Below are 27,639 nucleotides of genomic sequence, written 5' to 3' on the forward strand. Positions count from 1 at the left end.
TTCTGTACACTCCAGTGTTATTAGCACTAATGTTTCCAGTACTTTCCTCCCATCATCCAAGGCCTTGTCATCTCTATCACTCCCCTGTCAGCGAAAGGACAAATGTCCTTTGAAGAGCAGTTGTCCAAGATCAGGCTTGTATTGTGCACACTAAGTAGAAATTGGGTCTTTCAGCATTCATCTGACTTTAAGAGTGGCCCCTCAATCAACACCTTTTATGTCACATTTATGATATAAATTATACCTCATTAGAGTCAGCTAAGGCTTTATTCAAGTATATTTATAGAAAATATCCATATGCAGTGTTATCAGGGATTTTTATGTAAATGACTATGCTAGTTGAAACCTTATTAGAGTATGCCATTTGCATGCCATGGGGTGGGCTCTTAACACAGTTCTGGCATGATTTGTGACTGCAGCAGATATGATCCTAGCCACTGTAGGATCAGAATTACATTCCCCAAAAGGGCAAAGCACCCTGGAAGCAAATGAATAAGGAATAAAACCAGTCCATATTTCTGGATCCAAAGCAATGAATACAGAATCTTTCTGCATTGTCTTTTATATAAATGAATCCAGAACAGAATTTCAATAATAGTTAAAAAAAAAATATTCCATCAATCTTTCTCTGGGCAAAATTCTGATTCTCTGCTTTGATTCTGTAAGAAACAGCCCACAAGCTTTCTTTGATTCCACTACCTAATAAATTAGCACAAACGTTGGTGTCAGTTAAAAAGTTACGGAAGGAAGCTTGAGGAACTGGGAGGTTCTATAGAAAGTGATGGATTCCTTTTAAAAATTAAAATCCTGAAGACTATAAATTTGACATGAGGATTCCTTGTTAAAAGGAGGCATTTTAAAGTGTGACTTTTAAAATTAAATCAAAAAGACTTTCAATAAAGGAGCTTTTGACTACTTCCACTAAGTATCTTCGTCCAACGCAAAAGCTGTGTTGCAGTATCATGAATCAAGATATGCACGTTCGTCCCCTTTTCCAGGCTCACTTTGATCTAAAACTCTGCTCTACATCCGTCTTTATAAATGTAAATTCCTAGTTCCCTAATTTTTTCAAGGCCACTGTGTAATTTGCTCTGTAAATTTAGAATCATGCCTAATGCTGGAGCAGATGAAAGCAAGAAAATCTCCAAAGAGGAGTGCAAGCATGTATAATCCTTCAAAGGGAAGCCTGATGCTACTCTGAAACAGTATCTTTCTGGAACCACTTATTATGCACTCTTACTTACACGACTGCACTCTCTCCCATTTAACAACAGGAGGAAACAATTCAGCGGGCACGGGAGGAAGATGAGAAGAGGAAAGAAATAACTAATCATTTCCAGGGCACCCTGAGTGAAATCCAGGCTCAGATCGAGCAGCAAAGTGAGAGGAACATGAAGCTCTGCCAAGAGAACACGGAGCTGGCAGAGAAGCTGAAAAGCATCATCGACCAGTACGAGCTGCGGGAAGAGGTGAGAGCAATGCCCTGGCTGCCCACGGGGGCAGGCCGCAAACCCAGCTCCCCTGGGGGAGAGGAGAAAGCGCTGCCGGCCTGTCCGGCACGAGCTGTCCTACGGGGGTCTCGTGGAGTTAACGAGGGTGGTCCCCACCACGCTGTGACAGCTGCCTCCTAAGCTGCCCCTCGGCCCTCTCACAGCTCATTCAAATGCCCGGGGAGCTCGCCCAGCACCCCTTTCCTGCTTCTGAGCACATCCCCAGTCCCGTCTTTTTGGACAGCCTGCTCTGCTGGTGATGCCCAATATACTTTTGTTCCCTTCAGACACAAGTTGCTGAGAAGAGCTCTGATGTAAATGCTTTGACCCTTCCCCAGAAGGAGAAAATTAAGAAGACAGATAAAGGAGGCCCTTTCCATTGGAATAGATTCTTCTTCACAGGCACAATACTCACCATAAGATCTAGCAGATAATAGACAGATGGGAAATTATTCTTTCTGTAAACATTAGAGTTGGTCAGAAAATTTTGACACACACACACAAAAAAAAACCCTCCAGTAAAATCCCAAACTGCCATTTCTTTTTATTTTATGGCAAATGCTAACAAATATCACTATGGGTCTTTTTATTGTTTCTAAATACATTTACTGTGAGCCTCAGTGCAACCAGACAATATTATCATGCTGAATAAAATCTGTCCTTACAATCTGGAATGCCTGATACAATACATGCATTTCCAAATCTGTTGCATCATGTATGAAGCCTTATGCTGAATGAAGTAAATGTTTGTTCCTGTCTTGTGGTTTCTGTGAGAAGAAAATGTAAAGCAGAGGGATGCAGCCAGAATATTGGCTCCTGTGAATTTTATCTAATAAAGCAAGAGTGAAGAGGGCTAACAGCAACATTTATCTCCTGAAGGTTGGTATGGAGCCAGACGTTTAACAGGCCAGAGGACATCTCTGGTTCATCTGGTCTGACCTTCTCCACATCCATACTCATATACCTTCATTTAGGCCCTCCAAGCCCACACTGTGCATGTACAGCCAGAGCAAAAGGAATGTATGGGGCTTCTATTTATGGAGAGGATGGCATGAGCTGTGCATACCCTCCCAAGTACTGCAGGTGCAATGTGTCTTTGCACATTTATCCACACAGTGGCTTAGATCCACTGGCTACTTAACAGCTAAAAAAAAAAAAAAGTGTCCCCTGCATATTTATTACTGATGAGCAATCATCTGATTCTCAGTTCTACTGGATTATACCAATGACTTGATATGTAGACCCTAGAAGTGGTAAAGATGCTAAGGCCTTTTTTTTTTTTTCCCCCTAAAATAAATCAAAACAGGTAATGTAAACAGGTTTCACTTCCCATGCAAATCCTGGCACAGTTTGTTCTTATCAGTGGTGTAGATTTTTAGTAATTGCAATAGTTTGGGAGTCTTCCTGTTTTGCAATATTTTTGTCTTACAAGGGTTCCAGTAGGTAGCTGTACATGCATGAGCAGGAAGGTCTGTGTACATAATGAAACCTGCACATTCAGCAAACTTTATTTTCTTACAGCACCTTGATAAAATATTTAAGCACAGAGAACTTCAACAGAAACTGGTGGACGCCAAGTTGGAGCAGTCTCAGGAAATGATGAAGGAAGCTGAGGAGCGGCATCAAAAAGAAAAGGAATATGTAGCTATCCTTCTAATTTGTCTGTCTTTCATCTAACTTCAGACGAAAACAAGTCCTGCATGATATTTCACTAATATATTGGCTCTCTAGGTCTGAGCTGGGATAAGGTAGCAGAGACGTTTTTATTGCTACTGTCAGTGTGAAGGAGTAGCCTCTGAAAGGCTGCTTTCCTTGGTGTTTACAGGTTTTGAAACAAATGGCAGAGCAGTAGGTTAGAGCACAGACTCCTGTAGCCAATTCACCAATACTACACAGTTGATTCATCATGACATCGGGTCAAGTGTTGCCATTAGTTTTCAAAGGGCTCTGATATTTGAAACTCCCATCTCCTCACATGATAAATGAGCACACTTAAACAATCAGAGAGGAGGACAAGAACATAGCATTAAAGTGGGGTGGCTGAAGAGTGGTATCCCACCAGGCTCTGAGCCTCATCAGATATCATCCTGTGGGTCCAGTTTTGCCAGTAGAGAAGACCACAGAAGCTGCTTGTTATGACAGAGCCTCCCTTTCTTTTGCAGAGGTTCCCCTCCCCACATCGGTGAGCCAGTACCTCTTTGAGGCACGAAGGTTATGGGTTCATTTAGCAGCCTCATCTGCCATTCTTCTGTACCTGGTGGAGGGGACAATTCTAGAAGGGGACAGGGAAGAGCTGCTCCAGTCAGTCACAGCTGGGACAGGAGGAGGGCACCCCTCCCTGGTCTCACACATTTTACAACTCAACCAGACCAAAATTAATTTTCTCAGTCTGCCTGGAATTTTCACAGCCATCCTAACATCTACAAAAGATCAGAGTCCAACACTGACACCTAGTTCCTATTCTCAGCAGTGGCAGCAGCTGAGATTCCTCAGGGGGAGCAACAGGCTCCCATCGGCTGGAAGAAAGCTCTAGTTCTCACCAGTTCTCCAGCTAACTCAGGAGAAGACAATAGAGCTGTGAAGAGAGGATATTTACCCCTATATCTGGAAAGAGATACTTTAGCACAAGCATGGCCAAAGTATCATAAAATGCGGATGAAAACACAGGTCTCTAAGCCCTGTGGATAGAGCACAAGAGAAACACAGCAAAACACCTCTTACCAAGAACTGCTTGTAAGAGCATTTATCCTCTTTCTCTTCACTGATCTTGTGCCTGGGACATCCACTTCTGCTCAGCCTTACTCACAGCTAAAGACTGAGGAAGAGGATGAGCCAGGGCTTCTCCATATGCATGTCTGCATGTCACTGCATGACAATTTGTGGTCCAGCTGAGTCCTCTCTTTCACTGTGGGACCTAGGTAAAGCCAAAACCCGAAATTTCATTCGTAACAGTTGATTCTTGGCTGATTAAACCCCCAGAAAACATTTCCAAAAAATCTCTTACAATGACAAAACAAGTTTGGGCTTACTTTAATGCAGTCACTAGCAGTTCTGCTACCAACTATCAGATTTCAGATACTGGAACTCAAAAAGAACAAAAAAAGGAGAAAAGATGAAAGACAGGTCATATGCTCTGTGAAAAAGTGACATATAGAGCCTTTTATCAATGACCTTTCTTTCTGTGCCTCACGGAACATGAGTTTTGGGGCTGTATGTTGCCTGTGACTGGCTCTGTTTCTAGTCAAACCTTCTTTGTGCATTTTATCCAGTACTTGCATGCACAGTTTTGTTATTTCTTTTTAGAGCAGTGGAAGTCATCACCATCTACATTTGAGAGTGGGAGATTTTCTTTGTGGCTTTGCTATATGTGTGACTAGCACCTATGAAATAAGAGGTTCAGAAACAAGCTACAAAGCCTGTTAGTGGGTGTATAATGATATGCACCATGCACAAAGAATATTTTTTATGCTGTCCAAACTAATGCTTAAAAGCTCTGCCTTTGAGGCTGGTGATGTTTGGCTAACATCAGCTCAGAGAAGGGAGATTTAGATGAAGAACTTAAGTGACTGGCCAAAATCATGCAATGAGTCAAGGAAGTATTAGGGTGTCATGATTCATCACAGGTAGCCCAGCACCCATAAAGCTGGCCTACACTGTTTCCACCTTAATCACATGGGTGAGCACCTAGTCCCACCCACCCAGCTATTGTGCTAGTGTCTGTGGGAGTAATGTATGTGTATGTGTATATGAAATCAAGGTGGTTTTGATGGAGTCCTCTCCTTTAGCTCTTTTTCTTTCCAGCTTAGTAACGTGCGAAGTCAGAGCCTTACTGCATTTCAGCATCCCGTCATTTCAGGGACGGGTTTTCAGAACTATATACCAGTTGTCTCCATACCTATTTTTTTTACATCCCTGTGCATGACTTTCAATGCAGGATTTTGAAAATATCTTTTAAATTGATTACTCCTTGAAGGCTTACTTTGATGTCTCCCTATGCAGTTCTTCCATTTGGAAATCTTTGCCCCTACACAAAACTTCTTTACCTCAGACAGGGAGATATGTCCCTTCCTGCAGCCTCTGTACATCACATCTCAATAGGAAGGTTATCTCATTGATTGCACAACTCATGTGCATGTGCAACTAAGAATGTGATTCCCTGTATAAGGAGCAATGGTTCATACCGTGTGGCCTCCCCAAAGGATCAGCTTTACCTAAGGATGCAGTTTTACTATCATCCCCTAACTGGTCAGCACTACTTAGACTTCCTCTCTATACCATACATTTTTAGCCCTTGTAATACAAACTTTGATGTGCAATTAATTGTGGTTTAAAGCCTCTGTGTCTTTCAAGTACATGACTGGAAGGTATTGACCACATTTCCACATAGTTGGAATTTACGGAGTCTGGAAGCAAAAAAAGTGAAACTTAATTTTCATTAAGTCAGTCCCTAGATCCATGTCATTAAATGGGAACGTATGTTCTTGGGGACTGGCTTTTTCAGTCCTGAGCATGATGTGACTGTCTGGGCCTCCAGCAGCTATCACAGCTCTAATAATATGGTATAACATCACCACACTTCACAGAAGTGCTGTTTTGTAAACACCACATGCAATATTTATTCATTTCTTTATACTTCACCCTCCTTGTTACCACTATTAATAAATGTATCAGTTCTCTCAATTCGTTTTCTCCCAGCTTAGTGTTTGCAGACGACCTCAGGCTGCATATGAGTGTGTGCTAATTTGAGCAAGCCTCTCTGTGGTTTGCTTCCGTTACAGAAGAATTTATTAACTTTTGGAGTTTTACTGGCTGCAGAAGCTATGTGGGTCAACAAGAGAGAAGAAGGATTTCATTAACAGGCAAAAGAAGCAACTATTCTTTGCCTTCTCTGTACATCTCCTGAGCTGTGGCAGAAGACATGGCGCAGGAAATGGGAATTTTTCATTATCCCAGGCATGCAATACAGATAAAAGACCAGTTCTTGGAATTAATGACTGACCTAGAGAATGGGTAGCTCTGAAGGTTTTCAAAGCACTTTTCGTTAAATCATTCAAATCAGACACCCTGTAATTCCTAAGAAAAACCCACAAAACACCCAAACAAGTAGATATCGAAGAAACATGAAAGTTAAAAATCCAAATCTCATCCAAACTTATAAAAAATTCATTGCTTTTGTGTGTGAAACATATCCTCTCCCAAAAAAACAAACACATGAAGAGACTCTCATTTAACCAAGGCCTACTTATATCATCTCTTTTTACTTGCTGTGACACAACCTATTTGAAATTTTAGTCAACAAGATCTAAACTCAAGAATTTGACTTATCTCCACTGAACTAGACATCAAATTAAATTCTCAAAATAAATATTAAGAGGCAGGTATATATGAAAGAGAATGTGATATTTCTTCATACAATGTATACTTGAGCTGTAAAACATTATTGTCTAGGAAATTGTAGATGGTAAAAATTTAGTAGTTTCGAATCAAAAGGTCAAACTGATAGAAGAAATATTTTTCTAGAGCTAATACGTACACACACACACACACACACACACACATATATAGGCAACAAGTCTAATTCAAGTAGTCTTTGTGCAACAATACCTGGACACAGAGAGACAAATCATTATTTTGTAGTCAGTATTTGTAGGGTACATCCTCAGCTCTTTTGCCAGGTGGTATTCAAGTAGTTTACATGTGTTATTTTCAACAAAATGGTTAGAACAAGAGTTTTAACTAGAAATCAAATACATTTTCTGTATGTGCTTCTGCTCACCTTTCACTTCCCATATGAGAATAGGATCTACTGACTTACACACTACTTCTATTTTAAATATAATGTCAGAGTCCAACTGTGCTATTTTAAACAGTACAATTTAATGCCACAGAAGAAAGTCCTGTGGTAAACTAACTTGTTTGTATCTCATTTTCCAAGTTGTCATTAGCATTCTTTTTTCTAAAATACATTTGGCCTAAACAGCAAAATGCTTTATAACTGTTTGGTAGGCAATGAGCACATTTCTTTAATGCTTGCAGTAAATGTTTCCTGCTTTCACATTAAACCAGTTGCTGGAATATTACTAGGCACTTTGGAAGTGCTGACTCAGAACTGCAGCCTAGAAAAGTCTCTGTACATCTTATTCCCATAATATATTCAGCCTCAACCAGCCCTCCCATTTGCAGCCTGCACGTCAGAGTGTTGTTTTGCCAAATACCTTGAAGTAGGGGATCACAACTTCCCAGGAGCAGCCAGGGGTGAAACTGCAGCCAAGCTCTTCCTGGGCTGCTTCCTTGATCTGAGTGAGGCATTTGTCACCCTGAGCTGGGATTCTACACTGATGGCATGTCAGTGCAAACGGAGCCTAAAGATAACAGACACCAGTCAATGTATGACATTTACTATGCATTCCTTCTCTGAAAGCCTGCAGATTTTTTGAGACGCGTCTGACTGTAACCATACCTGTATAGTTCTGAACATTACATCATTAATGATGTCCTTTAATTATGTCCATTAATGATGGTCCTGATCGTTTGCGTCATTAATGCACAGAGGAGTTTGTCATTCACTGGAGAGCAGGAATTTGGTCAGAGCTGTGCTGAAATGAGAGTGCCAGGAGGTATCATAACCACTCTCCAGAAGTCCAGTAAAGAAATGGTTAAACACCACACTTTTTAGAGCCCACTGTACTGCACACTTCATTGCAAGTAGGTTTTGAACTCCTATTCAAATATGCCTTTGAAAATCAAATGCCTTGTTCCACACCTCAAGACATCATGAAATACTCTGTCTTGCCTAACTCTTAACTACATTCATCTAAAAGTTAGATCACTTCTTATCAGGGTAGCAATGACAGAAGCATAGGTAGCTGGAAGATGAGGATTTCCAACAGATAAAGTAGGGATCTAACATTTTTCTTTCTGTTGCCCAAATCACAGCTCCTGAACCAAGCTGCAGAATGGAAACTCCAGGCCAAAATGTTAAAGGAGCAAGAGACTGTCCTGCAGGCACAGGTGACGTGATTGCATGGTGTGCCTTTGTTTCCCAGTTTCTAACCCATGAGGCACACTCCAGGTAAAGTATCCAAACTACTTTTTATGTATTCCTTCCAGACTCATTCTACATCCCATAAACTATAGCAAAGGAAACAGGTTATTTTCAAGACAACTGTAAGGTAATGCCCATACTGCAAATTATACTGTGGCATGTGGGTTGTTTAGTCTGGAGAAGAGATGGCTCTGGGGAGATCTTACTGCAGCCTTTGAAGATTTAAAGGGAGCTTATAATAAAGATGGAGAGAGACTTTCTACCAGGGTCTGTAGTGATAGGACAAGGGGTAATGGTTTTAAACTCAAAGAGTGTAGATTTAAGTTAGGTTAGATTAGACATAAAGAAGAAATTCTTTAGTATGAGGGTGGTGAGACACTGGTACAGGTTTCCTAGGAAAGCTGCGGATGCCCCAGCCCTGGAAGTGTTTAAGGTCAGGTTAAACAGAGCTTTGAGAGACCTGATCTAGTGATGTCCTTGCCCAAGGCTGAGGGGGGATGTTGGTCTGAATGACTTTAAAGGTCCCTTCCAACCCAAACCATTTTATGGTGCCATGATTTATGAGTGTTTACGGTACTCAGTCACATAACAGTGTGTGCACCTTGGCTTGATTGTTCACTATAACTACCCTTAGGCAGGTTTCTCATCCAGCAAAGCACTGGAGTACATACATATGAAATCTGTTAACCAAACTGGAGCTGATGTCCTCATGTGCTTTTCTGGACTGGGGTGCGAAGGCAGCATTTTCATTAACTTTAGCAGGAATTCTGCCTAGCAAGGGCTTATACAAAGGAGCCTCTAGGATTTCAGTGTTTAGCTGGAATTTGAAATATTCAATAAAATAAAATTACTTGATAAAATTACATTAAGAGTCAGGCTGGCGTGAAAGAGACTAAAACCAGGAAGCAAGCAGTATATATTACACCTTGAGAGCGATGTAATAATCAACCTTGAATACAAGTGAGAACAATAGATGACATGCTGGACTTTCACATGAAGAAGAGGTAGCATTGGTTGATTTTCCTAGACTTATAGAAACAGTCATGTAGATTTATCTTCTTTGTCCTGTCTGTGAGAAAGTTTTTCCTTTATCAGAGCTCTGGGTGGGGGAGGGTGTCAGTCCTTCAGCCATCCATGTCCTCACCCATCAGGAAGCCCCCTCCTAGACCTTGCTCACAGTTTATTTTACTCTGTTTTTTAAGTTGTTCCATCTCTGCCCTTGTAGATGGTCTAATTCCTACCTGTTGAACAGTCGAGAAAGGCTAGCGTTAAACTAATAACCTGGAAACATCTTAAGGGAGGTTTGGTCCTTTAGGTGTTTTTTCAAAGGCTGAGATAAGCTGGTAGTACACCGTAGAATATCACATAAACTGCTGCCGAGACCAGTTTGACAGGTTCTGCAATGAAACCTCACAGGCCTCCAGCTGGGTCTGTCCTGACTGCAGACCTGCTCCAAATTTTCTCAGAGTGGTTTTAATTAAACTTTCATGTTCAGCCAGAGTTTTGTATGCAGGAATACCTCTGTAGCAGCTTAATGAAACTGAAGTTATTGATTAAAGCTAGAATATATTAAGCATACATTTGAAATGGTAAAATTTTTTTTTTAAGAAAGATCCAGTCAAACAAGTCTGCAAAGAAATTGATAATACATATGCTCCTTGCAGACTTGCATAGACATAAAAGAAGTTATTCTCTTGCTAAAATGAGACATGCAGTTAGGTTTTCTGCTAAAGTGTGAGAGCTCTGTCACTTACCCAGCAGCCTCCGTTTGGAATTTGTGGGAAAGTTGTTGTAGTTATTATTATTTCCAGTATGGTAGTACAAAAGGGCCTCCCCCACAGACCAAGTTCCATTCTGCAAGGTGTTGTGCAAGCACAGAACAGAAAGAGCAGAAAGAACTCCTTAATGCAAACAGCACAAAACAACAAATAGATACTGGCAGAAGAACAGCTGCATGGAAATTAAGACAAGACACTGATCAATGAGATAAGGAGAAGCCATAATAAAGCCCTCACTGCCTGCTACAGAGAGTGAGATACCACTCCATTTTAGAAGAGGTGATGAACATCCACTGCTTCCTTCAGCTGGGAGGAACCAGGAGACATCAGCTTCATGCCAGCCTGCCTCTGGGAAGCACAGTGTGCCTGAGATGGGCCAGATCCAGCCCTCTAAATGGTGGCAGGGATCTGGCACCAGTTGAAGGAATACACCCAAAGTGTGGTGGTGTTTCCCAGGATGCTGCACACCCTCCCCAGGCATGTTGCTTAGGCAGATGTTTTAGCTTCATGCTTTGACAAAGCAAGAAGATAAAAGTTAGCCAAAGCCTTTAATTCTCAATAGCCAGCACAGGGGAACCACTGGGCTATGGCAACTGAGGAGAACGTAACAGGGCTGAAGGGGCATTCTTGCTGTAGCACCCTCACAGTATGTGGTACTGAGGTGCCCCCACTTCCCAAAGCCTTGAACTTCTAAGTTCTCACCTGGCAGCAGCACTGCCTCTGCTGCCCCTGCCCAGGTTTTCTGCAGGACCGGATGGGTGATGGGCAGCAGCAAGAGGGTCCTCATCTCCCAAAACATGGAACAAAAGTGCACGCTCCTGGTGAGAGACAGCTCTCACAGCCTGTTCCCAGCCACTATGAAAACATCCATTTATTATTCAAATTTAAATTGCAGGAGCTATTCTAGGTGCTATAGTACTGCCTAGAGATCAGAGCTCGCCCTATTCAAACCTGAAATATTTTAAATCTAATTAAACAATAGGCAAAGTTAGAAAGGAAAAGCAGAGATAGAGAATCGAGGTGAGATTTAAGACAAGGCCTCTGGGCTAGGAGCTCATGTTTGCTGGCTCCCATCCCTGCTTCCTCACCCAGCTTTGGGATGCTCAGGCATTTCTCCTTAGAGCCATGATGTCTATTCCAAATGTCTTACTTGGTATCAGTGTCCCACTTGTGCTGTGGCACTTGGGCAACTAAAACAAATCCCGCTGAGTTTCTGTTTGTGCATAGGTCACAGCTCTGGCTATATACAGCCTAGTATAAATACACACATGCAAGCTTCATGCCAGCTAGCTTCCGTATTGGTACCCCAGAGGACTGCACAGATTAACCTCCCATGCCTTCACCCAACTTGGTGGGGAAGGGCCATATTTACAGCCACTGAGAACGTCACTGCCTAGTTTAGACTAGCTTGGGCACATCCACAGTACGCTGCAGTTATGGCCATAACAAGGGGCATCATAACAACTAGCCAGAGTGAACATAAAACATAATATAACCATAGCCAATTTCAAAACTAGTAACATTAGCAACATTTTTTTCAATCTTCTTTTCCTCAGTAAGTGAAGAGTAGTATCAGGGGAGGGTGTGTGTTGATTGGCACCACACAAAATAAAAGCTTCTAGCTAATCGTCTAGTCAGTGCAGAAAGGGCAGCTCACTCCCAGCCAGATGAACCTCCTGTTGCTCTGTGCTCATCCTGCCTCAGCCACTGCAGGTTACACCTATCATTCTTTTTCTAACAAGACCTGTCAGGCTGGACAGGTGAAATGTCCAATCACCTAAACACTGCTGGGGATGCTTTGGCACCAGAAGGAAGTGGATGAGTTGGAGCTGGTCATTTTTTCCAAAGAGCAGATAGTCACACTTTATCTATATAGCATCCTGCATGATTTTGGAGCTTCAAAAGTGCTTTTCTCACAAAAAAAAAAAAAAAAACCCAACCAACAAAAAAAACCAACCACCACCCACCAAAAACAAACAAACAAACAAAACAAACAAACAAACAAAACCAAGAAGAAAACAGGAAAATCTTATAGAAAAAAAATTATCTTTAGAACTTTTCTTTTTCCAAAATAACCAGATTTTAGATATGAAATTACGGTTTACTGACAAAATACAGTCACAGATGAACTTTCGCATGGCTACCAGTTGTAAACTGATAGCAAAATATGGAGCCCTAATAGCCTTAAATGCTGGCATATTGCAACAGATCTTTCTTCTTCTCTGCTTCATGAGGTGAAGTGAAAATGGCAGAAGAGGCTGGCAGGGGATTGTTTTCTCTGGTTTTGCTGGCTGGGCCCGCAGCTCCAGTCCACACACAGGCTACAAAATAGAGCTGACAAGGTGCCCTCTCAGCTTGCTCAAGCTTGCCACGGTGCAGGGACACAGCCTGAAGGAATCCAGTGCAGGATCACAGCAGCGTGAAGCAAAGGGTGGGCTTTGCAAAGCGGTGGAGTCCAGTGAAGCACATCAAGTGCCTGTTGGCTCCTGGTCACAGCCGGAGCCACCTACTGGAGACTGGGAAGATGGAAGAGGAGAATCTGGCTGCAGCATGACGTGGGGATGCCTCTCCCCCAGCTTGCTCGGACGTTCAGCAGCAGTGTAGTCAGAGCAGCAGCCAGCTTCCAGCATGGCTTATTGGGTAACCAAGAAGGCAAGTAAAAAGCTGAGCAGGCAGGATGCACGGAGCTCCTCTGCTAAAGCCTGCCAGAGCTCACGACCCCAGGTTCCAGTTGGATTTTAGCAGTGCCTGCAAGGTGAAGCAAAGCTTGGAGCTCAGGAGCAGCTCTAATCACACTGGCTCTCACCTGGAGTTAATCCCACCACCCAGTCCTGCACAGCCTCAGTGGTCGAACCAGCTCAGGTTAGCCCCTGCACATGGAGATGATGGCCCAGGGATCAAATTATCATTTTCCATTCTGTAGGTCATCCTAGGAGCCCCTTCATGTAGGTCAGCCACAGCTGTTCACACAGAAGTAGTATACAGGGCTTGTGAGGAAAGGCAGGGGCTGGAAATCTTTGCAGACTGTAATGCTGTCCTCTTGAAGTCTCCACAAGGGAAACATTTTCAGTCTCCAGTTCTAGGGAATTCTTTTGCTTCTGGGCACCCTGTATTGAGACACCACAGCTGCAACCTTGAGGGCAACAGGGCACCCATAATTCCCAGGTCTTCTTAAAATCACTGGCCTGAGTCCTTCTATTCTTCCTCAGTTTACCTTTCTGTAAGAGAAGAATCATAACAGCTTGCCGTCTTCAAAAGATGCAGGGAGTTTCAGTTCCCTCATGTTTGTGCTTCATGGCCTCCAAGCAGAAGCTAATTTACATGTCCAAACATAGTACTTGCTTTATTATCTTCTACCAAAGTAGAAGTTCACCATTCTGGAGACTCTGAAATTACCATGTGGTTTTTTTCTCTGTTAATGCAGATCACTCTCTACTCCGAAAGGTTTGAAGAATTTCAGAAAACATTGACCAAAAGCAATGAAGTGTTTGCCACATTCAAACAGGAGATGGAGAAGGTGAGTAGCAGCTCATAACTGAACTCTGTGCTTAAGACTTTCCTTTTAGGATTAGATATTTCTCACTGCAATAATTTTATCTGGGATGGGATCATTTTGGCACATTTTGGAGACCAAACTCTTCAACATCTAAACGAGGCCTGGGGCACACTCAGACACAACTGACAGCAGCTTAGATTTCAGCACTGCAAGCTGAACACTTCACTCTCCCTTTCAGCTCTGCCACCAGGGCCCAAAATCCCAGTGCCTGAAACAGACAGCCTCTAATGATCTTCACAGAGAGTTCTGTTTGCAGAAAACTAAAAGGAAAGATGGTGCTATTTAGCTAGTGCTGTGTTTTGGGGGTAGTACAGAGGTGACTAATCCAGTGGGAATTTACTTGGCAGTGCTGGCTCAGAAGACACAAGCCCTTTTTTAGCTTCCCAGCAATATAACACTGTGGTCTGGTAAAGAGACAAACAGAATAATGACACCTTTTCTTTGCCTTTTGGTTTTGTGACAGTTTGTACTCTGGGAGCTAGCTAAACTTTTAAACACGTAATCAACTGGTCTTACTTCAGGACTACAGAATGGAGGCTGAAAGTTATATGGCAGCTTCTTAAAACTAAATCCACCTATTTACATAAATTATTACTTAGCACAGCCACTACAGCTGCTGGTAACAGAGCTGTGAGAAGAGCCAAAGACCTGAATAAAAGGGCTGCCTTAATCTAATTTCCAGCATGGAATTCCTGTTGTGATTCAGCTTTTCCTCCTACTTCTATAGATGACAAAGAAAATGAAGAAGTTGGAAAAGGATACTGCTACATGGAAATCCAGGTTTGAGAACTGTAACAGAGCATTACTGGACATGATTGAAGAGGTGAGCAGTCTTTTTCTTCTCAGGATACACCTTTTTCCCCACATAAAGCTTTAAGTGGGAGATGAGATGACCTGAAGCTGTCAGAAGTCAATGAAAAATCTGTTCTTGGATCTAGAGGGTCTTTTGTTTCAAGCTACCTTGGTAATTAGTTGCCTTTAAAGAAAAAGACAATCCCAGCTGCTGAGGCTTTTACATTGTGCAGAGATACTCATTACGTCCACGAGAAACTGAATTATGTAACTGTGAATTTTAAGTACTCTAAAAATATGTCTCACATTGAAGCAAATTGGCATTAGTTCGCTTCATGCTACTTTCTTTCTGCATAATAACATCCACGCAGTGAATTAGTGTGCTCTAGCTAATGAACTTCAAGTTCACCCCTTCCGTTAACTTCCTGTGTAGGCAAACACTGAGCCAAAAGCAAGTACCGTGGCTCACCATAGTTTCAAACATACTGTCACAGGGACATTGCAAAGTAAATTAATAAGCATGTTGGAACTCATTCAGATAAGATAAGGGTCTGCCTGAAGTTTCACCCCAAACTTACGCTGAACTTGGACCAGGTCTTTCTGGTTAGATTTGTAGCTCTGTGCGATTACTATTTCTACAGGTTTCTATTTCTCTTGTTTCCTCTCTGGTTGTAGAAGCAAGCAAATGTTCCAATTCAGGCTGCTCTCACAGAACCTAGAAGGAAAATTTAAAAAAATATATATTACAGCTTGTTTTCCCTCAAATTCACATCCATGCTTACCAAAAGTACAGGTTGTTTTTTGGATGCTTATCTGTACAGACATCCACTATGTTTTTTCCAGCCCTACAGACCATCAACAGGTATTCCTGCAAATATTTCTGAGTGAAATTGATCTGAATCTGTATGGAGATTGCCAATACATTGCAGTAACAGGGTTGAATTTCCTCTTGATATTTCAGTACAAAAGGCCACAGTTATTGTAGAGCCATTGGTGAAAGCCAGTTACCTGCCAGTGTCCTGTGACGGCAGCCTAGATCTCAGATTATTTCCTAATTGCCAGTTCCACTCAACTGCATGCACCCAAACTCAGTCCACACCTTTTTCTCGTGTCTTTGACCACAGAAAGCCATGAGGTCCAAAGAATATGAGTGCTTTGTGTTGAAAATCCAGAGGCTAGAGAACCTATGCCGGGCTCTGCAAGAAGAGAGGAATGAATTGTACAAAAAAATAAAGCAAGCACAGTTTCCTGAAGAGGTGAATGGAAATGACACCTTAGAAGATGAAGATGACGTTGATACGAGCCCGTCCTCCTCAGAGCAGGCAAGCATCGAGCTGCGCAGTACTGACGAGAGCATGCTGAAGGAGCTGGCTGAAGCTTTCAGGGTGTCCCACAAGGCAGAGGAGTCCCTCCCAAGCAACAGTAGCAGTCCAGAGGCCCATGACACACCAACATGTAATGCCATCCTCGTGCCAGAGCTCCCCTCTGCTCTTGCCCCACAGTCGGAGGCCAGGAATCACTGTGAGCAGCCCAGCACAAGCACAGCAACATCCACTGAACACACGCCAGCACCCACTGGGAGCATGCCAGCGCCCACTGAAAATGTGACAGCACCCACTGAGAACGTGCCAAAGCCCACTGAAAGCATGCCCGTGCTCCCAGAAAGGGTGCCAACACCCACAGAAAGCGCACCAATACCTCCTGAGTGTGTGCCAGTGCCCACTGGGAATATGCCAAAACCCACTGAAAGCATGCCAGCAACCCCTGGAAATGTGCCAACACCCACAGAAAACATGCTCACTCCCCTTGGGAATCTGCCAGTACCCACAAAAAGTCCACCAATAGCTGCAGAATGTGTGGATGACCCACCAGAGAGGTCTGTCCAAAGTCAGTCCACAGCGCAGACAGGGGACACGGACATGGAAGCAGTAGATTGAAGACACTGGTGTGTCCAGACTCGTCTTCTACAAACCACAGCTCTACCTTGTCCTCTAAATTGATACCTTTTTTTTTTTTTAAGGAAACAAAAAGTGGGTGCTAAAACACTCACATATCTGTAGGCAAATGTAATGCACTTTGCTTTGCTACCACTATCCAGTAATAATGGGTCTGCAAATTCTGCTGCCCTTCATCTGCTTGAAGCATAGTAGTTTCTTAATGACAGGAAAATGTAACAAAATTACAGGATCTTTTTTTCCAGGCATAATGAGTCATCTCGTTCAGCAAAATAATTTTAAAGTTTCGAGGTTTCATGTTTAAAAAAGCATTGCAATTCACAGACATATATTTAAAGACTCATAATTAATTGTACCTTTTTTTTTATGATGCTGTGTAAAGGATGGCCTACGTGGACACACAGTGATTTTGATAAATGAAGTGAAAGGAATCTGTAATTACAAAGTAAAACAGTGAAACCATCAATGTGGCCAGCCATATCCAAGGAGAGGTGCAATAACAAAAGGGGAATTTTTGTACAAGTAAACTACCACCCAGCACTGTGGTCTGAACACCCACAAGCCTTACCTGGAATTGGTCTTTTCTGTTTAGTATTCTAAAAGAGGATTTGTTTTCAACAGAACTACAGGGGAGGAGAAAAGATCTTCTCTAGTTTCCTCATATAATATCTGAAAATAAGAACAATTTCCAAATTAATGGCGATTTCCAAGGTAGGGGTCACAACTCTCTTTCTGCATCCAACAGAAACCTGCTAGTTTGTCATACTGTTTGGATCATGAGCCCAACAGAGGAGCTTATGGCTGTTTTCAGCTCACAAATATGGTCAGAAGTTCAGAAGCTGGTTGCAGATCACAGCTTCTAGACCAGAAGCAGAAAGAAGAGTGGAGCTACACTAGGAGACATCAGGATGTGTTCCAGAAAATAACCCTGAAATCATGCTTTTGGACACTGCCATCTCTCCCAGTCACAACCATGTGAACCTCTTCGCCCGTTTCCTCCTGGCCCTGCTGCATGTCCTGATGCTCCTAGGAGAAGGGGTGAGCGCACTCACCTGTCACCCCACTCACTGGAGTAGAGCACAAGTAAATAACCCAGAAGCAAATAGGTACTAGGAATGCAGGTATTCCTCTCACAGACATCTTCAGGGACTGGCTGCATTCTCATCCCTTCTCTTGTCTAACCAGCTTTTCCTGTCCGCCTGCCAACACACCATCGCTTAGTAACGTAGCCATCTTGCCAGAAACTGGTCCATTCTGGAACCAAGAACAAAGATAAAGAAAGAAGTGGGCTAGAGGGGTTACCTACCCAAATAGCTGTATAGTCTGAAGCCAGAAGGCTATCTGGAAGAAGGTCAAAAAAATCCTTTTGGCACATTTCTTGTTTTTCATCTCCTTCCTTCAAATTCAATCTAGGTCCTTCAGAGTCTGGGCTGGATACCTTGAGAATTTGAAAAGGGCAGCTAAACAAGACATCCAGAAGCTGGAAAAGGAAATGTTACAATCAGATAAACCCATGTTTATAGACAAATCTCAAGAAGCCCCTGAAGACAAAGCGACCCATTCAAGCTGGAGCTGAAATGCAGGTGAACCAAGAGAAAAGATACCATCTTTGGCAGACTGTGGGAGACTGGTCACATAGTCCTTCTAGTACGCCACCCTCCGAAAGTGGAGTTTGAATCTTTGCTTACTGCCAACATGGTCTGCACTCTGGTTAGGTGTGTCTCTGTCTGCACTGCTTGGTCCAGCTTTTCTGAGACCTAAGGGTTGGAGTGATTTGCAACAGTTTGTTTTGATATGGCCTTACAAGTAGCTATTGTGGCTACGGTTTTCCAGTGTAGATGCTTTATGTTAGATACCATGCCAACAGGATTTATTTCATGTCTTTAATCATCTGAAAGTAGATCATTCAAGTCTTAGTTACTTTAAGCTCCTTTTATAAGCAGTGGAGAAGTATAGGCATCTTTCAAGGACAAGTCATCTCATGGTAAGACTGGCATCGAAGACAGAAGAAGTTACTTTCTCTCTGAAGAAGCCATTACTCTTCACTGATTCTGGAGCCAATCCAAGACAACTAGCTTACATTTAAAATGTCTGTTATTAGGTGTCTAAATTAGGCAAGATGAATCCCATCAAATGTTCAGATTCAAAGCCCTAAGCAAATGGCCGTCTCTGAAAACATGAATAAATCCATATCCTAAGATAAAAGGTTATACTCACTTGATTTACTTTTTTTTAGTTCCCATTAAGTCCAGTGCTGTTTAACATCTTTGTCAGCGACATGGCGGTGGCATTGAGTGCATCCTCAGCAAGTTTGCTGGAGCTGTGTGGTGCAGTGGACTCACTTGAGGGAAGAGAGGCTGTCCAGAGGGTCCTTGACAGGCTTGAGGAATGGGCCAATGCAAACTGTTTGATATTCAACAAGTCGAAGTGCAAGGTCCTGTACCTGGGTTGGGCCAATCCCAGGCACAAATACAAACTGGGTAGAGAGCTGGTTGAGAGTAGCCCTGAAGAGAAGGTGTGTTGATTGATAAGAAGCTCAACATGAGCCAGCAGCATGCTCATGTAGCCCGGAAGGCCAACTGCATCTTGGGATGCATCAAGAGGAATATGGACAGAGGATCAAGGGAGGTGATTCTCCCCCTTTACTCTGCTCTTGTGAGACCCCACCTTGAATACCGCATCCAGTTCTGGTGTCCTCATCATAAAAGGGACATAGAACTGTTGGAATGAGTCCAGAGGGCCACAAAGTTGATCCAGGAGCTGGAGCACCTCTGCTATGAGGGTAGGCTGAGGGCACTGGGATTGTTCAGCTTGAAGAAAAGAAGACCCTGGGGGCACCTTAGAACTGCCTTCCAATATACGAAGGGAACCTACCAGAAGGCTGGAGAGGGACTTTTCACAAGAGTGTTCAGTGACAGGAAAAGGGGAAATGGTTTTAAACTGAAGGAGAGTAGGTTTAGACTAGATCTTAGGAAGAAGTTCTTCAGTACAAGCATGGTGAGACTCTGGAATAGATTGCCCAGAGAGGTTGTGGATGCCCCCTCCCTGGAGGTGTTCAAGGCCAGTTTGGATGAGACCTTGTGCAACCTAGTCTGGTTGACTAGGCGTAAACTCCCATGGCAGGGAGGTTGGATTAGATGATGTCTAGGGTCCCTTCCAACTTAAGCCATTCTATTATTCTATGATTCTGTCTGTAGAAATATAGTTTCCATTACAAGTTTTGTTTTTTGTTAGCATGACTTTTAAAACTAATGCAGTTTATATAGCTATTACTGTTTTTTTTCCTTTCTTAGTCTTGTTTTATTCTGTTGCTATTTTAGTAATTTTCTGCATAAAACCAATTCCTTTTTCTTCAAGTAGGCCCTTAGAATGCCTTTAATTATTGAAGTCTTCTTATACATTCAAATATTCAATCGCATAATAATAATGATCAAGATAACCTTGCAACTTTAACTTCATTCCATTTTGTATAATCATTATGGTTGTATCTGTAATTATATAATTGTTGTCTCATACCTTCCAACTTCAGCAGGCAGAGAGACAAGAATCCTACAGATATAAACTTCCTATATAGTCATGGCTGATTTTTACAGCATTATACCTCATGAATAATTACACAGCCTTCTGGGAAAATCACTCCCACTCTCTTCCACCTTCCTCATTTTTGCCCTTTTAATTCTTGCATCTAAAACTGCACTCACATACTTGCAATTGCTATTACTCTCTGAGTTTCCACCCACATACCTGTTGCTTCTCTTCTTCCATACCATCTACCAACAGCTTTTTATCCCAGCGGTTTCCGCCTGATTCTCAGTGCATATATACAACAACCAACAGAACAGGAGAGCAACTCTCCTGGCTTTTAGTTCTAGGACTTGGCCTCACATGTTTGCAAGAGATGGGACAAAAATTGTAAGGAAAATTCTGGCTGATCCTAGGCTGGATAGAGTATTTAGAGTCAAATTATGGGGATGGTTTATGTGTAATCTCATGGCCTACAGAGCTGTGGAGGCTGGAGTACCCTCAGTAGAAATGGAAAAATCTATAAAGCTTAACTATGCAGCACCTCTTTATCATCCATGGCATCAGATGATTGGCAGTTTAAACCACTGTCACTATAAAAGATTTCTGTGTGTTGACCTACTTTCTCTGATTCTTCCTCAAGCTTAATTGCTGGCCTCCTCTTGCTCTCTTGTACTGATACCAAATACAAAAATGCTTCTGCATGGTAGCAGTGCCCTTGTGAAAAGCCTTTGGGATTGGCAGTCTGCACATCCGCTCTGCCGCACTTCCCTTGGGTACCTCCACACTCAAGACACAGAAACCCATCATACTTCTGTGGACGTTCAGATGCAGTAAGTAGCAGTGAGATGGGTCTTCCCTGCTGTTCATCCTTATCATCATTCTCCTACTGATACTGCCAGTCTCATCAATCCTGGTGTGTGCTGTGGTTGCCCCCTTCAGTCTTGCTTTTATTTCATACAGTTATTCCCATACCACCAGGCACAGATTTGGGGGTGAGAAAAGGTGGTGATGGTAGCTATATCCTCCTTACTAAAACCATCTGCTGCTGCACTGCTTCCAAACCAGCAACAGCCTTTATTTGCAACAGTTGCAAGGAAAGAACAAGACTATTTTCCCCTTCTGCATGTCTGACCTTTTACATCTCAAAAATTTAACAGCTCCCCTGTTGAACGTGTAAAACACAACATTTTTCAATAACCCAGAGTTTATCCAAATGTGAGGGGATTTTCATGATGACAGCTAAAATCACATCCATGATGCTAACATGAACCTCTCACCTCATTTTTGGTCCCTGTGGCAGACCACAGTAATGATAAATCTTGTTGATGAGAGATTAGTAATAAAACAGCTGATCTGTTTCAGCTTAAGTTTTCCCACAAAATGGAACAGAAGTAGATGCAGGCATGGAATATACAATCCAGATGACAGAACTGCAGCAATAGTGCAAATGACCCAGAACAGGGACGTACAGTAAAATACAGTGAAATTTTAATTCTAGGCTTTACTATTAATGTCGTCTTTAAATTCACTTAGCCAATCAGATTGCAATCAACCACATTTGCAGTCATCTCTGAATTCACACCACCCGTCTCTCTCTTTGCAAGGAACATCATCGCGCTCGTCAGTTCTGAATTCAGACTTTTCTGTTTTACTTTATTAGGAAATGGCAGCAGGACTCATTCCTCAAACCCTACCCTGCGTTGCTGATCATACTAATGTTCACCTATGATTTTTATTTGGCCAAGGAGGAAGCGTAAGGAATGGAGATAACCCTGCCCTTGAGTCAGCCTGCCCAGCAATGCAGCACATGCCAGCTGGACAAGGGATTTGGGAGGACAGGAAAAAACAGACATGAAGAAAAGGTGTTTACTGCATTGGCAGGGTCCCTTTCCCCTGAATGTTTTGCACTAACATGGTTCACTACTGTGCTATGATGTATTGGCTACTTAGAAAAGATTTACAACATGCCTTTCAAAGATGCAGGAGGAGACAATGGTTGTAGCTGTGGTGGGCCAGTGCTGGGCCAGTGCTCAAACCCCAGGGAAACCCAGATATGTCAATGCCCACAGTCCCCGCTGGCTCACAGCTCCACAGGGCTGACAGCTCAGGTTGCCCCGCAGCCCTGGCTGCTCATCACACTTGACCCAGCCCAGCGAGTCAAGTGGTAATTGCTTGTGGGTTGCAGATGTCTGAACAATCATCATCTCCCTTCCACAGGCATGGTGAGCAGTGGCAGGAGTTCTTACTTTTCGGTCCCGACCTTGGGAGAAGGGTGGCAAAGAATTATGCCATGGTGCATGCAATTTGTGAGTGCTTTTCTACATCAGCAAAGTAGCTTCTACATTTGGAAGTCTGAAAAAAAGGGTGTATGAAGTGCCAAAAGAGGTAATGGTTCAGCTATAAGCCCCAAATAGTATATTTTGCAATGTCTACATCACGTGTGTATGGACAAGGGAATCCTCTTTGCTCTTTGCCCCTACTGAAGGGAGCCACATAATGTGGCAACAGAGCAACCAAAGTCATGCATCCAGGCTAGGGCAGTCCTGGATTTACCTTGAGGATGCGATGAAGGCGTTCACACACACCCATTCGTGTTGCCTAATGACACGTGTTCTGTGTCCCATAAAGAGGTCTCATAAGGAAGGAACAACCACATGATCCTCCCTTCCTCTCACAGCTGCTTGTGGCACCCTGCCTGGAAGACTAGGAAAAGCTTTACACTTACCTGTATTGAGATCCTGTTACTTTCACTGTTTATGCCACTGAAAATATTTTCATACATTAAGGAAAAAAAGGGAGAGGCTTAAGTGCAAGTCTGTCTCTGACAAAGTCAGTAGGCTTCAGCTTTGAGGTCAAATGAAATACTTGCAATCCAGCCTGAGAGAAAGGCAGCCTTTATGCTCAGCATAAAAAGGGATTCTAAAGTTGGGCTAAGATGTTGCAATTTGTGGACACAAGCCATAAGACAAAGAAGAGATGAAGAAAATATCTCGTGTTCTCTAATCAATAAAATAAGTTCTATATTAACAGAATATTCTTTTTTTTTCTGGAAAAAAAAATAAAAAAAGGGGGAAGGATGTGCAGGAAGCCCTTTTATTTGCATGCATCATTTTTATACACTATTTATCAAAATACACTACAAAGACTGCCTTCAGAGGAATCCAAAATCTTTTTCAAGCTATAAATATTAAGGAATGACTTAGTATTTTGCTTCGGGCTGAAGGCCACCTGCAATTTATTCCCTAACTGCCTTTTTTTTTTTTTTTTTTTAACCAGACCTATTAGATTAACTAATAAGCATGATAATTCTTGAATTGCCACCAGCAGGAAAATCTGCTCTTTACAGGTGTAAATCAGCATAGCTCCTTTGGAGCCAGATGAGCTCCACTCACTTGATATCCATTGAGAATCACATCCAAAGAGATGAATTACTGGGACATGGGCAAGTTCTCTGTTCCTATGAAGTGAACATTTTACTCAGTGGATACTTCAGGGCTGCTGAGAGACAGAATGGATTTACTCAGAATTTGGCCAGCACGTTGCATTTAATGAAGCTAATTTTAGGAAAAGTGCCAAAAAAGCAATCTTTATTGACCACAAGTGGCCATGGGCTCCACCTTGCAGCTCATCCAAACACCAAGTGCTGCAGTGCTCCAGTTCCCATCCTCTCCTCAGAAAGGATGAAAGGCAGAGCACTATTTCTTCAACCATTTCACTAACTTGCTGCAGCTCTTCGTTCTTTCTCACACTTCTCCCACCCAATGGCAGGTCTAAGCCTATCCTGCTTGCTGCAGTATGCTGGAAAGTCCTTGTTAAAAATAGAACAAAATATGATTAGATTCAGGTTTCACTTCACACGAGATCTAGGTCAGGGCTGGCAATACTGATTGAGCTGCTGCAACAGCTCGCTGTCCCCACAACAGGGAAGGACCTGCTCCTCTCACCAGCTTACAGTCCTACAGACCCTCTGAGCCAGCTCTGATGCTTGTCAGGCTCTCTGATAAACTCATCTAACTCACTAGTCCAAAAGAAAAGTAATCTAAGTAAGGAAAAAACAGTTTTCCAACATGCTAGAGTGTGGATGGATGAAGTGGGAATAGTCCTTCTGGCAGCAGCAGGATACTAGATCAACTCAGGTGTACCAAAATCCTGCTCACTTACTAAATTTCAGTGCTGCCTAAAGTGTGATCTTCCTATTCCCACACAGAGACAGACAGAATAGAGGACCAGATGGATGACTGTTGTGAGCAGCAGGACATTTGTTGTTTCTTAAAGACTAGCTACCATTAAAGGAATCCTCCACCCCTACTTCTGCTGGGTATCACAGCCTCCTCTTCTATTTGGGTGCTAGCACTCCTCTGAGCCTGCTGTGGTTCAATGCAGCAGAAAACAAAGCTTGCAAAAGAAAAAAAAAAAAAAATCTGCTGGTGTAGCCCCAAAAACTTACTACAGACTAGCACTCCACGCAGTGTGGAAGCTGAGAGGAGACGAGGGCTTTTGAGCCTGTGTGCCCCTGAACGTCAGGAACTCTTAGGACATGAAGAGCTCCTCTGGCAGATCATTCTTATTTCATATCACTTCCAGTTTGCAAAGTTGGGCAGTTTTCTAGGCCAAAAAAAAGCTACCTCATGTGGCAGGCTGTGGCAGCATCTGCCTTTGCAGCCCTGAGGGAAAAGGTGCACTATACAACACCATCTACCTGTTAAAGAAAGGGTTATGGTCTAAGCACCAGGGGACAGAAGAGATCTTTGAAGTTCTGTCACCATGTGCCAGCTCAGTGAGGCCTGCAGTGGACACAGGGCCAGGCACCTCACCACAATGATAACAGGGCTGGGAGAGCTGGCTTGTGTGACTCAGGAACAAGAACTACACCAGACCTCAAACAGACAGGGAACCTTTAAAGGTCCCTCTTAACTTTATCATTCCACGATTTGCCAGGTGATAGCAACATTAAAGCTGGGCATGTGATGCTCAGCCCCTTTTTCAAGCCATCTCTTTGGAGGCCATTACCAAAACCACTACCACCACCACAAGCAATAACTGTTTTAAAATCAGCATTTGCTGAGATTTGTCGGTTTTCTTGAATTTCAGTTTTCTCAGTTTAGCTGGTCCCACTGCTCTATGGCTAACACCAGAAAGCTTCAGGCCGACAAATGGCCAGCTTGGTCGGCTTCTGAAAAACAAAGTCGTGAGCTGAACACGTCCCATGCCACAGCAATCGTACACAGAAAAAAAGCCAGTCCCAAGGGAAGAGATTGTGCTAGTTATCATGTGACTCAGCTGTCTCTTCCCAGGTGTTTCCATCAGTTTCCACAGAACTGAAAATAAAACACTGGCTCTGGCACTAATATGACTTACAGGTTCTTCCCCCACAACTCCTCTTCATGGCATCGCTCCCACCCACGCACTGCACCCAGTGCCCTCGCCAGCGTGCTGCTGCAGCCTTGCACTTGAACTGGGTCACTCAGATGATTCAGGTTAAAAATACCCCACCATCATCACCAAGAATAGCTAATTTTAACCCAGACCATGGCAGCGATCTAGTTGTGGGTTTGGTTTTTTTTCAGCAGTATCTCATGAAACTATGACCTGAATTCTGGTCACAATAACTATTAACTGAACTTCACTCACCCTTTGCTTGTAAAGGAATCCACACATTTGTATGTTAACTCTGGAGCATAATGCTGATATCTGAGTTAATGGTAGCCTTTCCATTGATTATTTTAGCAGATGTCTCCTGGACTCCAAACAGATTTTGAAAAATTGTGGTTTAAATCTCAGTCTGATCCTCTAGACAAAAGACAAGAAAGATGCAATACCCAGAACATGACGATAATTACCAGCTCCAGTGTTTGGAACTGTGTGTTACATTCTGTGCTCACAAAGAAGATGAAAGCTCTCATGATTCCACAAGGACACCCTGGGTTCTCACATATAAGAACAGGTCATGCGCCAACAGCAAGGTGATTGCTCAGACTTCAAGGATCATTTCTCTCTTCCAAATAATTCTGGTAGAACCTAATTGGCAAGTTCCCTCAGCAATCTGAATGTACTAGGTTTCTTTCTTTGCCTATTGTACTACAAAACGTTATTAAATCAATGCCTATAGACCACAGCGTCGCAGAACACAAAAGACTCATCTTTCTGTTACACCAGAGGCTGAATGTAATTTAAAGAAAATGAGGCAATTGTTTCAAAGAAATAAAAAAAAAAACAAACTAGAGTGGTCCGTGCCATTTTTACTAGAAGCAGTCTTTTTTGGTGGGTTCGTAATGTAGTGTTACCTCCTGAAATTCAGGGTCACATCTGAATTACATTAACTGGAGGCAGTTCTGGTTTTAAGTTTGTGCATCTAACTATTGGTAGACTGCCAGAGCACTGCACAAAACCACACTTTTGACTGGTGCTATTCTGTACAGCTAGAAAGTCTGTTCCAAAAAGTCTTGACAACAGAAATAGGGTCAGGAAGAGATGGACCTGCCACCACGAGAGGTAACTTATTCAGCAGCAGTTTTCTTCATCTGCCTTAGTCAATCCATTCCTTTCCACCTATTATTTTCTGCAACATTAAATACGCCCACAACACTTTAAAATATAGATTAAAATAACTGCAATTTACAAGCATAAACACAACAGCGTGATTTGTTCAGCTGCATCCCCGGAAAGGAGATTAAACTTCCCTTTCTATAAAATATCACACTTAGCTTGGATGTGCAGGAGAGTGGGTGCCATTAACCCACCCAGCTTTCAAAATGTTCAGTTTATTATGTTTGCTGTTATCTGTGTCTCTATTATACACATACTGACAGAGATTCTTGATGGAACACAGCTTCACCTGCAGTTACTGGTGAATTAACACACACCATTATAGAACCTTAATTATATACTAATGTAACACATCACATTATGTAGCATGTTCGATTAGACCCAAGAAGGACATCAACTTGCAAAGCTGTAGTAAAGCATTTCAATGTTGTAAGCTTTGTAACACAGCAGCTGCAGGGACACTGCACACTGCTGCTCCACTTTGTGCTCCTCTGCCCCAGGGAGGAACTGGGATCCTTGTTGCACACTGGAGAATCCCATCAGCACTGGCAGATAGCATGGGAAGACATACAATGAGGACACCAGTTTGTGCACCTGAAAACCCTGCAATTTTTGCATTATAATCCCTACTCTTGCGACCCTGTGTCTCAGATGAATGACCTTTCTGCCTCGTCTTCCTGCATGCAAAATTCAGGTAGTTAACATGGTTGTGAGTTGAGTGCAAGCAACATTTACTTCTTGGGAATATTAATTGCTTGAATCCAATGTAAAATGCGATTAAAAATTATAATCACAGAACATTTTATGTTCATAGGGGCCTCTAGAGGTCAGCTCCCCTTCTGAAGGGAAGCAGGACCAATTTTGAAGTTACATCAGGTGCTCAGGTCCTGTTGATTTTGAATTTTTCCAAGGATAGAGACTGCATATCTCTGGGCACTTGAATTTTTTTTCC

At 42.7% G+C, this 27,639-nt stretch overlaps 1 protein-coding gene across 1 annotated transcript in view; it reads left to right on the forward strand.

The window, feature by feature from the left end:
* TXLNB (taxilin beta) overlaps nucleotides 1–16,598 on the forward strand; it is a 27,984-nt gene extending 11,386 nt beyond the window's left edge. Inside the window, exons 4-9 of the mRNA XM_008939999.1 lie at nucleotides 1,275–1,469; nucleotides 3,012–3,131; nucleotides 8,427–8,501; nucleotides 13,738–13,830; nucleotides 14,597–14,692; nucleotides 15,786–16,598. Coding sequence (XP_008938247.1) covers nucleotides 1,275–1,469; nucleotides 3,012–3,131; nucleotides 8,427–8,501; nucleotides 13,738–13,830; nucleotides 14,597–14,692; nucleotides 15,786–16,598 — 1,392 coding nt within the window. The remainder of the gene's footprint in view (nucleotides 1–1,274; nucleotides 1,470–3,011; nucleotides 3,132–8,426; nucleotides 8,502–13,737; nucleotides 13,831–14,596; nucleotides 14,693–15,785) is intronic.
* Nucleotides 16,599–27,639: the final 11,041 nt, after the last annotated feature.

This window comes from Merops nubicus, unplaced genomic scaffold (assembly GCF_000691845.1).
Source record: "Merops nubicus isolate BGI_N331 unplaced genomic scaffold, ASM69184v1 scaffold10055, whole genome shotgun sequence".
Taxonomy (NCBI): Eukaryota; Metazoa; Chordata; class Aves; order Coraciiformes; family Meropidae; genus Merops; species Merops nubicus.